The sequence below is a fragment of the Artemia sp. Qi Xiang Cuo genome, chromosome 5, assembly GCF_049724085.1.
Source record: "Artemia sp. Qi Xiang Cuo chromosome 5, ASM4972408v1, whole genome shotgun sequence".
NCBI classification, from domain to species: domain Eukaryota; kingdom Metazoa; phylum Arthropoda; class Branchiopoda; order Anostraca; family Artemiidae; genus Artemia; species Artemia sp. Qi Xiang Cuo.
The window spans coordinates 26860153-26873988 of record NC_142798.1 but is presented as its reverse complement, the minus strand read 5'-3'; the positions used below and the strand labels follow the sequence as shown (position 1 = coordinate 26873988).

General features: G+C 35.0%; 1 protein-coding gene across 1 annotated transcript in view; it reads left to right on the top strand.

The window, feature by feature from the left end:
• Positions 1-13836, top strand: part of LOC148951984 (lysosomal alpha-mannosidase-like) — a 397289-nt gene that overhangs the window by 23479 nt on the left and 359974 nt on the right. The window contains exon 2 of the mRNA XM_089089462.1: positions 9026-9222. Coding sequence (XP_088945588.1) covers positions 9156-9222 — 67 coding nt within the window. The 5' untranslated portion in view covers positions 9026-9155. The remainder of the gene's footprint in view (positions 1-9025; positions 9223-13836) is intronic.

The window sequence follows — 13836 nt, the reverse complement described above, 5'->3', positions numbered from 1 at the left end:
TCATGATCCCCTCAAATCTCAACATTTTTATGATTCATCTTTGCCTTATTAATTTAAAAAATAAATCGGCAAAACAAGTTCTCCAAAGAAAAGTAAAGAGCCATATAAAACCAAAGACGAGTATAAGCAAGGTTATATAATAATCTAATATTAAAACGAATATGAGTTACAATCAATCAATAAATGAAAGTCTAAACGTCATAAATTAAAATATATAGTGACATCAAACATAAATACAGAATTTTCTGCTAAAAATAAATAAATGAATCTAAAACGAACAGAGATGAAAATGAATAATCCAGTCAAATTGAAAGTAAACAGAAATTACAGCAAATGGGAGTAGTGCTACCATCCCCTAGACCTTCTAAAGGTCATAGCATCATTTGCACTTTACTGAAAACCAATTATATTTAAATCTTTTGTCTTTCATAATTATAACTTTGAAAAATAAGGAATTGCTGAAAAAATAAGGAATTAATATCATTATTTACCAAACAATCAGTCTACTTTCATTAATTCTTTCCAATCATCCTGATTTTTATGGCGATTTTTCTTGATGTTCAATTAATAAAAGCGAAACTGCTCAAAAGGCAGTAAAAAAAAAAAAAGCTCAAATGACAATCAAGCTAATTATAGGGTTTGAGAGGGAGGGGTAGTAACAATACTCTAATAGATAAACCTTGATTGGACCTGTAATAATATTTCTTTGTTGTATAGTTGTTTATGTTATAACAAATAAAAAACATCTGACTCGAAATACAAATTATTTTCAAGATAAAGAATCTTTATTCCTGGAAAAATAAGAGAAAATATTTTGTAACAAGAGAGACATTATCATAGCAAAGTCACAAGTAAAGACACTTTGGAAAGCCAAGAGCCATTTTAAAACACAGTTGAAAGTGAAAGTTCATCTCAGTGCCCTTATCCGTTTCTGGGATATTGTAGATACGCCCTTTTGACAAACTGGATACACGTACTATTTCTTGATTTATTTCAACATTCCCTGGAACTTCCAATTCAATACCCTTAACTGTTCCTGAGATATTCCAGAAACGCCTTTCGACAACATGGATTTACGTAACGCCTTTTGATTTAGTTCAACATCCCTCTTAGTATTTTCTGAAAGCTTAATCTCGTGATTTATTTCAACATTTGCCTCAACATTCCCTGAAAATTCAAACTTAATACCTTTAGTCGTTCTGAGATATTGCAGATACGCCCTTATGAAGATCTGGAAGCACATAGTGCCTTTTGGTTTAGTTCAGACTCCCTCTCATTATTTTCTGATAGTTTCAATCCAATGCCTTAGCCGTTCCTGAGAGTGTAAACATACCTTTTCAGCGTCGTAGATGCACATAATGCCTTTTTATTTAGTTCAGCACTCCCCCCAATATTTCATGAAAGTTGAATCTCTTAAATTATATCAGTATTTCCTTCAATATATTCTGAAAATTCCAACTTATTACCTTCAACCGTTCCTGAGATACTGCAGATGCGCTCTTGTGAAAACCTGAATGCGGGTAATTTCTTTGTCTTTATTTTGTTGTCCCCCTCGTACCCATAGCATTTCCGTAAATTTTGCAGATAAACCTTTTTGGCATCCTGGTTGCACATAATGTCTTCTGACTAAGCTCAATATTTCCTGAAATCTTCAACCTAACACTCTTAGCCGTTCCTCAGACATTGCAGATAACCTCTTTGGACAACGTGGATATACGCAGTATTTTTTTTTATTATTTTGTTCAATATCCCAAACAACATTCCCTAAAATTTTCAACTTAATAACTTAGCCGTCCCTGAGATATTGAAGATACACCCTATTGACAACCTGGATGCACATAGAATCTGATTTAGGTCAATATCAGGTCAACCCCCTAACAATTCCTTAAGAATTTGAACTTAATATTTTTAACCATCCCTGAGATATAGCAAATACACCCTTTTGACAACCACGATGCACATAGAATTTTTCTGGTTTAATTTACCCCCCCCCCCCCCCCTAAATATTCCTTGAGAATTTAAACTTGATACTTTTAGCTGTTCCCGGGGCACACATGAACTACTACACCTAAATATAAGAATATTAATGCTACTACTACTGATACTATTAAACTAACTCAGAAAAGTTTAAGTGCATCCAGGTTGTTCAAATTGCATATATTAGATATATCATGAAAGATTAGGGTATTAGGTTAATGCTGTCATTGGAAGTTTATGGGGATAGTTAACTAAAATCAAAACGCACTATTTACTTGCTGGATGTCAGTAGGATGTATAAACAATATCTGAAGAAAGGCTGAGAGTATTAAGTTGAAAATTTCAGGGCTACTAATATTAGACTGCTACTACCCACTACCGCTGCAAATACTACATTCCCTCAAAGTTTCAAGTTATTACCCTTAGCTTTAGTAAGATATTGCAAATAAGCCCTTCTGACAACCTGGTTCCAAAGAGTGTTTTTTTTATTTAGTTCAACACCCCCCTGAGTATTCCCCGAAAGTTTCAACTTAATACCCTTAGCTTTTCTTGAGATATTGCACATATACCCTTTTGACAAACTCGCTGTATAGAGTGTCTTTTGAGTTAGCTCCACCTTCCCCTCAATATTCGCTGAAAGTTTCAGCTTATTACCTTTAGCCGTTCCTGGGATATTGCAGATATGCCTTTTTGACAGCCTGAATGAATATGGATAGAATGCAAGTGCCATATCCCAAATTTTGATTGAAAGTCTTAGGAGGTTATGGGAGGGGTAGCAAAAAGGGCAAGGGAGGGTATTGGTTTCCCTTCAAACACTTTTGTCTGTAAAAAAAAGGGCACTAGAGTTTCCAATTTCCAATCGAATGAGTGCCCTCCGAAGTTTCTTTCGCCACCCTTTCCAGGAGAAGTTTCCTAGGGGAAACTGCTTTTGGTATACTTTATGCCACCCCCCTTAAAAAATTCCTTTGCGACTTGCCTGTCTGGAGGTGATTGCAGACTCGCCAATAAGTTAAAATTGTTGATGTTTATGTTTTCCTCTCTAGGGCTTGACTCTTTATGGTAGGGCTTTTTCCATTCTTGAGAAGTTAAGAAGAACAACTTAACCTCAAATTAGCTCTTCTAATATCCAAAATAATTTGTATCAAATGATAAAAAACTATAGTAATGAACACCTAAAACGCAAAACCTCATAGCTCATCCGCATTTATCTTAAATCGCTGAACCTTTAGTAACCATCGAATATCTAACTAAAAGTGGCAGAAATGAAGATATGCACACAGGATGTGGCTGTTGTAAAGGAGGGAAACTATGAAGTTTCAATCCTTAATCGGTTTGAATATTACGACCAGCATTGTTGATGTAATTATTTCTACCAACATTGATTCAATAATTGACAACGCCGTTCTGGTCTTTGTGATAGTGGTGGCACACTGAAATCACATAATTATTATTGTGGTCCTATGTAATTAAAGAATTAAATGCATACTTTTTGCTGCTTTTGTAAATCTTAGTTCTAAATAAATACCTGCATATTACATTTCCACTGATCAAAATAAATGTCTGTCTATTTTTCCGATTTGATGCTTTACTTGCCTGGCTTTACTTGCCGTTGATTTTGAATTGAAGTTATCAAGTATTTTGCAATAGGTTGCATAGGTTGCATCAAGACGCTGGGTAATTTTAGACAGAGAAAAGCCAAGACAGATAGTCCAAGTAATTGAGAGGCAAATGTTTAAATGGCTGGGGCACGGGTAAATGGCAGGAGTATGCATGACTCTCTTATTGGACACATACTTGTCAGGTTAGTTTTTGGAAAGGCATGCCTGCCTAGAGTCTTAGGCATGCTGATCAAGAATTCAAAAAGAGGCAAACAAGGTACACCCGCCTATGGTCTTAAGAAGGTTGACCAAGAATTTAAAATTTTGATTTTTCCAAACAATGATTACCTTCATTTACTTTTCTTTCTTCATGGGTAGTTTTCATCATATTATCATCGAATGCGTAAAAACTTAAGAAATTTTTTGGTGCTTGTGTATTATCCTGAACACACTCAAGACGTGAAGTTAGGTTAATCATAATGAAATATACTAAAATATGGTGAAAATGTAAGACTTTAGTAACACAATTATAGAAATTATAAAAAAGAATTATGGAAAGCAGGCCGCCCAGAACGCATTATGTTAATTACCCAACCACCTCAATATATTAAATATTTTATTAAAATTGTACCTGCTTCATAGTTTTTGTCACTAAGACTAAGCTAATTATAACCGATTGCAGAAAATATGCCGGTTTTTCTAAGATCAAACAGAGCAAACTTTTTGAGTGTGTTCGGGATAATACACAACTACCAATTTTCCTTTAACTATAACAGGTGGATAAATTTCGAAAAACTTAATATACTCTAGGAAAAAGCCGTTTTAGATAACAAGAGTTTCTCGTGTCTGCAAAGACACGAGTAAACTTCCAGAAGCTGAAGATATCTTACAAGATGTCGTTTGAGATATCTTACAAGTATCATGGCATGAACTATTAATCTCCTAAAACGCAACGCGACCTGAACTTATTTTGCTTTTGATGTGCGTATATAGGTTGATCTAAAAGTTTAAAGAGGGTGATCACCCCAATGGTCATTAACTCAGGTGTATCGTGTTTCTTTGTCAAATGTTATCCAACTGCCAAACAGACAACAAGCCTCAATGTTCACTCCTGATCATTTACTTTCAAAGATATCTCTTTGAAGTAATGCGCAATAAATGGGGGATGGAAATGACATATATCTTGAAATATTGATTTTTATGGAACTTGTAGGCTAAGGTAGAACATTTTTCTTGAACCGCTGTTTTTACCTTTGTGATGAATACTAGTTTACAAAATCAAACGTTGGAATTGAGTTTGGAAATTTAAAAATTCGTATTATTTGTTTGCACAGATGGTAGATCACGTAAGAGAGACTGATAAAAGTGCTTTCTATTTTGTCTGGTTTCGCAAATAGACAAACATACACTTTCCATACTTTTCGCTAGGTCAAATTCTTTACTATAGAAGGCCGCATCCAGGATTTTTTCGGTGGAAAGTTTCTTGTTGGGGGGGGGGGGGTTAAAAAATTCAAAAAATGCTTCAAAATTTCTTATATACTTTTTGTTACTTTTCAAATGTCGGACACAAATTTCGAGGGGGGGGGGGGACCCCGTAACCCCTCTCCTGAATACGGCCTTGATTTTATCCTTGTTATATTTCTCAAGATCTGGGTTATAACTTAGATCCCGTTCCATATTTATTGTTTGGAGCCCCCTTGAACCTGAGACGTAGACTGAGATTAACTCGGCGTTAAATTGAGTTGAGTTAAAAGGGGATCCGAAAATAATTTCAAATAAAATATTTATTAAATTGGATACTTTAATTGATGCCAATAAGCCTTGGAGGAACGATTGAGTGTGTAATTACTGAAAAACTGCCCCGTATATATCCATCTACCCCATTCTCTTTAAGCTAAAGCCTCAATTTTTATATCAGCGATTCAATCTTGTTTGCTCTAACTTAAGGGCAATTGTGCACAGTTTTTGTCACAGTGCTTCTAGATGTATAGGGCTAATTTATTTGTATATTATTTAAACGATGAAATTTTCAGTCCAGACATCTAAAAAAGCAATCGGTGAATAGAGCATTTGTAATTGCCAAGATACTATATTTGCTGCAGCCTAACATGCTGTCGAAAAATCACTAAACGCACTTTAGTATTTTGAGCAAGGGTTTAAGGACGGCGGCAGGCTCACATAAAACACGATTTGCTGTTCGCTGTAAGATATAACGCTGCTTTTCACTTTGATTAAAAAATAGAAATGTTTTTTTTTAACATTGAAAAACATGTCAAATAAATACAATTTTAATCATTTGTGTAAAATCCCTATAAAGTTCTTTGGTTTGAGATAGTAATCAGCGGACTTTGATTGAATGTGAATTGAGATATCTAATAGTGAGATGAATTTGAAAAATCCAAATGTACAACATTTCATTTGGGCTCTTTGAGAGACCCTTATAGTAGCAAAGTTGTTGAAGAATATGAGTCTAATGCTCCTCTTCCCCATAGATTTTTGAACTGTATTTAAAAGAAAAGAAAAAAAAGAAGGGCAACTTACTTATGTGGACAAATTTATGAAAACTGTAAAAACAGAATTGAACGAATATCCAAAAAAGACGTCTTTCAAATGTAAGTTGATATCTTTCCGCTGAGCTTCTCTCATCCATACTTTTAGCTCATTGAACTATTTTACATTGAACAAGGCTTTCTAAATGTCATTTCAAGAAAATGTATTGCTTTCTCCCATTTATTATTCATGAGGTTTTTTACTCCGATATTACTTTTCGAAACAGATGAAATAGTCTTTTTGTATTTACACTGTCTTGTCGCTGCTACAGTCCATTTGAAAACTGTGTTGTTTCAGATAAATGGAAAATATACATCCATGCCAAAGATATACAGCTAGTACTTTTTTCAAGTTCAATATATATGAAATATTGCATTTCCAGTTTTTGTTGCTGCTTCTTAGAAGTTACAAAATATAAGCCGCTTTGGAGACGACCACTATAGATAAAGTGGTCTTTTTCCTGCTCTCGGTGTATGTTTGTGTTCACAATATATTCTTTGGGTTTGTTGGATTCCATGCTAGTTCTTTTAGCTTGTTTGTCTCCTTTGGACTTCCTTATACATTCTAAAAACTTCCTTTGGACAAGTCCAACAAACTTGACAGTTTGTTCTGAAATTTTAACTGAATTGAGTTCTATCTATGTATATTAGAAAGCCTGTTTCTCGTACAATAGTAATAAGGGGTATAGAGAAGATAAATTAGTTTAATAGCAATAAAGGCTACTGAGAAGATAAGTTTGGTTGCATCACCTGCTGTTCAAAATGTTGCAATTCTGTATATCTTACCGCAAATGTCTCACCTTTTTTATTTTGACTTTGTTGAATGTGGTGCGTGTGCATTAGAATGCATGGGCTTCTAAAAAGATTTTAGGAGTGATTTGAATTTAATATTAAACAGAGCAATTGTAGCGACACTGACGGGAGCTCCCAAACACCCTTTTGATACCTTTTTTCTCTGGGCACCCCAGATAAAATTTTAGGGAGAGACATTTTAACCAGAGCGGTCGAAAGATACAAAAGAAATGTGACTACAGAACAACTTTATGCGGGTAGCTCTTGGGGCAACGCCCCCAAATAGTCCATTAAGGAATAAATGCCTCATAGCTAAAGTTTAATAAGATAGCAAAAAGTAATACCAGCAGTAAGAATTAGAATTATGCCAAGATTTTGATGTACGTAAATGAAGCACCTAAAGCAGGTCCAGGGGTCTTGAAGGACGCTCTCAACTTTCAGTTATTATGAGGGGGACAGTAACACCATGTTGTATTTCATAAATTTGTGTCAAAAGTCAATTTTACCTCCTCCTTTAGTGTATTTTCTGGTCACTTAGGGGTTCCATTTCTTCTTTCATAGCCTCTTTTGTTCAAATTTTTCTTCTTATCAGACTTAATTTCTGATTGTCTTTGTATAAACATTGCTCTTTACCTTTTGCCGAAAAACCTAATCTTTTTTTTAGTAATTTAATCCTCTTAAAATAAGTAGTTATTAAAAACTGAGTTACTCAACTACTGTCAACTACTGAACGCACAATATCAAACAGTTGTGGGTAATAAATCATAAGTAGGGAGTGACTGAGCCCAAAAGTAACCAAAACTCTAGAAAGCACAACTTTGATAACAATAGATACAAAAGAATTGACTTTTTATGCTGATTCCAAATATTAAAATTTTTTAAGTTTAATGTTGCTTATCAAAAATACAAGCCTAAGATAAATTTGCCACATTTTCGAAAAAGGGGGAAAACAGAACCCCAAAAGTCAGACGGTTCTAACAAAAACTGCACCACCAGATTCAGTTTTAGAGAACTTTATTGTAGAGGTTTCAAGCCCCTATACATAAATATGGCTCCTATCCACGTGTTTATTTGTTTATTATTTGTCGTTTTTTTTTTCATGGTGACCATATCAAATCAATGGTCCTAAAAGATTGAGAGGGGGCTAATTTGAAAGCAAATAAAAGTTCTATTCCCTTTTTACGTGACCAAAAGGATTGGAGGGTAGCTAGCCCCGTTCCCACGCCGCTTTTTCCCTAAAGATGTTTGATCAAAATTTGAGAGACATTTGTTCAGTATAGTCGAAAGGTACAATAAAGAGTCGAAGAAACGCCTTCGGGCTGAAATAACCCCCCATACTCTTGGGAACCGGATGTAAATTACGTAGTTTGCCCATCGTTAAATATGGTATTTGTCATTGCGAAATATGAGGAAACTTTTTCGGGAGAATTTTATGAGGGGCGGGGGGATTTTCCACGGGAGGAATTTTTCGTGGGGCGGAAAACTTCTTCGGGGAAATTTCCACGGGAAAAATTTTTCAAGGGGAGAGGAAGATTTCTTGGCGTGACTTGAAAAACGATCAGAAACTAAAAAAAATAGTTATAAGTAAGGAAATTCCGTGTTGGAAGGGGCTGTCGCTTCGTCAGCCCTTGCTCTTTACGCTAAAGTTTGCCTTTTCGTCACAATTCTTTAAGAAAGATTGCCGTTGAATTTCAATGAGAAGTATTATTAAAGAACTTTAAGATTTTGATGTAAAGACCAAGGGTTGAGGAAGGAGCAGCCCCCCCTCATATATGAAATGATTTCTATTCATATTAAGTTTTAATTTTGCTCTCTACTTTCAGTTGACAGTTTAGTTTATTTTACTTTAGAAGCCAGTCTATCCTAAAACGTGCTAAACGAAAGGCTTTTTTTATTTAGAGGATTTCCCCCTCCAGAACAGATACTTTTTATAATCATTTTCGTTGTTTGTTTAACGGCACATTAATTCAGGTGTCTGAAAGAGGTAACATACTCATGGTCATGTAACATACGCTTTATGATGCATAATATAAGCCTTATAAGACTAATATTATTCTCTTGCTATGAAAGTTTTTTCCTATCGAAGACATAATATTTTTCTATTTTCAGCCGTATTTTGCCACAAGAAGACTCTACCCAGCCAGTTCACTTTCGCCACTGTCACTATTTAAATGTCAGCCAGTGTCACATAACTGAACATGAAGGCCGATTTGTTGTAAACATTTATAATCAGCTTTCAATGGAAGAATCTTTTTATATCCGTCTACCAATAAGGGGACAATCCTACGTAGTTCTAAATCAAGAAGGTAAGCTTTTAATGATTTTGGCAGGTTTATTCCTTCCTGGATGCAGTATGTAATTAGACTCCCAGAAGAGTGGGCAAATTTTCTTCTAAACATCGTCTCTCAATATAGGATAGAAATTTCCGGTGGAGCAGAGGATCAATTACGCCTGTTTTGTGTCATGGAGCAAAGAAAGAATAGATAGTTTAAAAATTAATGATTTCTTGGTACTTTTTAATGATCTGATGATGATTAAGTCTTTCTTTTCTGAAAGAGATTAATGGGCAAGGTAACTAACTTCTGCTTAATCATTACTGCTTCAAATGGCTTTAAAAAGTTGTGTTTCTTCTGCATCTTCTTCCTTGATGAGAGCAGATAGAAAAAGGGGTTTGTTCTGAAAGGAGACAGAGTTCTAATTAAAGCTTATTTTTGATGAGAATTTCAAATCTTGAAAACTCTTACACAAACATTGTAACATTCATAATCATTTAAATGCGGGGATTTTGTGCGGTCGATCCCCCTTGACAATAGAAATAATTATAATCCCTCGATCAGGTTTAAAAAGATTTGTGAGACCACTTGCCTCTTTTGTTTCTTTTTGTAGCACATAGCCCGATTATCCTTGTTCAAACGACTCAACAAGGATAGGCTGCATATGAAAGACTGGAACTAATCCATTGTTGTGAGATTATTTTAATCTTTAGTCTTCTATAATCTCCTTCCTCTGCCCCTTTCCTCTACCCCATTCCTCGGGAGGAAAACCTACCTTAAATTGTTCCAGTTTGGGGCCGGATGGATCTTCCAGGAGTTCTCCTAACTAGAACCCTAACTACATATAGTGTTGCAGGATGCACTCCCCTTGAGTAAATAACAGCATAGTTAGGAAAATCATTGTAATTAGATGGTTCTTCTAGTTTTTCTTGTATAGGTGGGCATTTTGGGCTACATAACTTCTGTCGGATTGCTTGTGCTGAACGTAAAATCTTGTTGATATGAGTTCATCCCTAAGTGTTGAAAACCATAGGGTGACTGGAAGTGAACTGGGTTTTCTTGGATTGTTGTCAATTTCTAAGGCAGATTGAGCACTTTTTGTAGACTTAAAAAGGAGCTATTGGTCTTTGGCCTGCACTGGTCGGACCCATGGCTTTTTTTGACGCCATCCGGTTTCAATGATTATGGAACAGAACAATTTTGAAAGACAACTGTTTTGTATTGACATTTTGACTGAAGATTTCAAGCGTTTTGAAATTGACATGCTATTTGTTTCGGAAAATCGCCTCCAAGGGTGAGAAAACATAAGTTTGGTTATATTGAGTTAATTTATTCAGGTTGAAAGGATGGGATAGGCCTATATAGGCAAAAAGTAGGATTCATGATGAACAAGTATGCATCCAAGTCTTATTTATGTTGGGACGGTGTTAATAATAGAATTCTAGGTGAGAACTTTACGAAGAAAAAGTGCAAGGTATGTGTCATGGTAGTATGACACCGACCGATGGAGGTACTAACGACTAAGATGAGTTTTACACACATTTACATGAGCAAACAGACAAGGTCCCAGGTGAAAATTTTGCTAGGGCCCTTTAATGCAAAGGTTTGTTCAAATAGTGGTTGATGGCATCCAAGCTTAGGTAATTTTTGGAAAATGACCCATAAGGTAACATGGTACTCATGTATCTAGTAGTAGTATATAAATGATGGTTGCAGCAGTAGCTGCCACTTGGTAAAGAGCGAACCACAGCCCATCGTAACCAAAAGTTACGTTTTGTTTTGTATTGACATATTGACTGAAGAATTCAAGTGTTTTGAAATTGACATGGTATTTGTTTCGGAAACCCACCTCCAAGGGTGAGAAAACATAAACCTGCAGACAACAAAACAAAAGAGAAAATAAAACATAAATATACCAGCTTGAAATCCAAAATAACAAAGCGAAATAAAGTGTATATCCACCAGGGCTTCCACTCTCGAAAATTAAAATTCGGGGAAGAGTCTTAAAAATTCAGGGACAAGTCTTAAAAATTCGGGGAGTTTTCGGGGATACGTCTTCAAGATTCGGGGATTTTTCGGGGAAAAAGCAAAATGGAATTTCGTTGCGAAAATTTGGGAGCCAAAATTGGCTTTAGCCTCGTTTTCAGGCTCAAGTAGGGCTCGTACCTGCGTAGTAAATCAAGCCTTTTACAAAATAGGTTTTAGAGCCAGAGACCGGGATTGGAACCCATAGCTGAAAAAACTTATTGCTGATATTTCGGCAAAAACTTCAAAATTGTTAAAAAAAAAAAAAAAAAAAAAAATAGTGAATACGTTTGAACTATAAATACAAGTGACAATTTTTTATCGAGTAATAGATCTCCTAAATTCATTAATAATATTTAAAAACAAAAACAAATATAGTTTACGGTTTCTAGATAGGTAAATTAAATACACAAGTTCAACTTATAAGTAAGGGATAGTATTAAAACTTAAAAAAAACAAGAACTAAACTAAACAAGTAAATTTAAACTTAAATTAAAAAGGGAATTTTGACGACAATTGAGACATTATTGGTTTTTCATGCTGCTTCTAGGACTTAGGTGTTTGCCCCCCCCCCCCCAAAAAAAATGTCCTCCCCAGGAAAAACGGAAAATATCCCCCCCTCCTCACAAAAATATACCCCACAGGAAATGCTCCCTTGCTGAAAATACTCCCCACGGAAAGTACCCCTGTGGAAAATATCCCCCGCAAAAAATACCCTCGGAAAATACCCACCCCCGTGCGGAAAATAACCCTTCGGAACATACATTTTTTTCATTGTTTGTCTCTACTATGCTTTTCTTTCTTTTGGTTACCTCATAATTACTATACAGTCACCGATTAGCCCCCAACCCTCCCACCAACCCTGTGACCATCCATATTCCAAATATAATACTTATTGCAGTCTCATTTTTATATCAGCCCATCTAATGTCTGGACATGATAGCTGTAGGTTATAAATCCTATAAAATTTGCTTATTCTTTTACTTTGTACTGACATTATTTGGAATTATTAACCTAATGTTCGTGATAAATAAGTCTAAAAATATTAAAAACTTGACAAGAAAATAACATGAGCCTAATACCCAAATTTTTACTTTAAGCTGAATTGTAAGTTTTCTTATGGATAATATTTTTGGGGTTACTTCCGTTTGAATCCTCTATTCCTCGACCATTTACACAGTCTCTAGCTAAATTTTGCCTCATTAGGAGGGGAGGGAGTTGTGCATTTTTTATGGTAAGAAGATCGTATCTAGGGTTAGTTCTTAGGAAGAAATGAATTGTGCCACATTTTCTTTTACAAATTTTTTTTCTCAGAATAACCTTGTATGAATAACCTTCATACAGGGTTAATAATTGTTAAAGCATTAGAAGTTGTAAAGGTAGGCCTTAGATATTTAAACAAATTTACTTGGCTATCCCGAATATATTTTCCGTAAAATTTCCTTTGCCTAACTAACAGGTTTGCAAGACCGTAAAAAGATCCTAAAACTGCAGTTTAAAATATTACGCCCACTGAAAATACTATACGGGTGAAGGGACCAGAATAATAATTTTGAGGGAGTACTGGGTGAATACGTTTCAGGATAAAGGGTGGTATGATAAATACAATTCTCAGATAAAAAGAAAAGAACTTAAGTTTTGCACACCGAATAAAACAAAAATTTAAATGGTAAGAATTCCTGGCAAAAAGATCAATTTCTTCAATATATTATGCGTTCAATTATCAAATATTAAACATTAATACAGTATGTCCAAAACCGAAAATCGCAAAAGAAAACCAAATTTGAACTTATGATTCGGTTTTCAAAGCAATTCTCTTTCTTTGGAACTTCAATTTCAAAATCCAGAATCTAACTGAGCGTTCCTTTAAACAACTTGAAGTATAATTCTTGGCTAATTTTGTCAAGACACTTGACCCCGAATCGTGTAAATATAAGAATATTACAGCACTTTTTACACCGAGTTTGAAATTATTAAATCTAAATGAAAGAGATAGATACTTTGTCAAATACCGAAAAAACCGTCTAGAACCAAATTGTCTCGGTCTGGTTTTTATGAAAAATAACACAGGAGACGAAGAATGACAAACAAGAGAGTAGTGAAAAATTACGGTATGTAAAGTAATGTTTGCTAGGGATAGTCACTAGGGGTTAAACCGTGGTTGAGTGATTTTCGGGGAAATTTCGGGGATTCGTGGAAAAACAATTTTTTTCGGGGAGACGCATAGATTTTCGGGGAAATCCCCGAAAATTCGGGGATAGTGGAAGCCCTGATATCCACCCTCAATGATATAGTTGAAATCTGATAGCCGCTTTGTACCCTTAAGCAGTTCTCTTGTTGAGAGCCAAAGAGAAGTTTTAAATTGTTGTAATGTAACAAACCGGATTTTATTATAGCCTTTGTCTACGTAGGATAAACAGATGGATGCAATTTACAAAAATTAAGTTTAATTAAAAACGGGCAAAGATTAAGTTTTTCTGAGAGCAAAGTTGAAACTTAAACGAACAAAAATTATTACTTCACACCCTAAAAAACATAGGGAAATATCATCAGTAGAATCAAATAATCTACCAAGCATACAACTTGCACAAATCAGTATCAATAAATAAATGAAACCCAAAT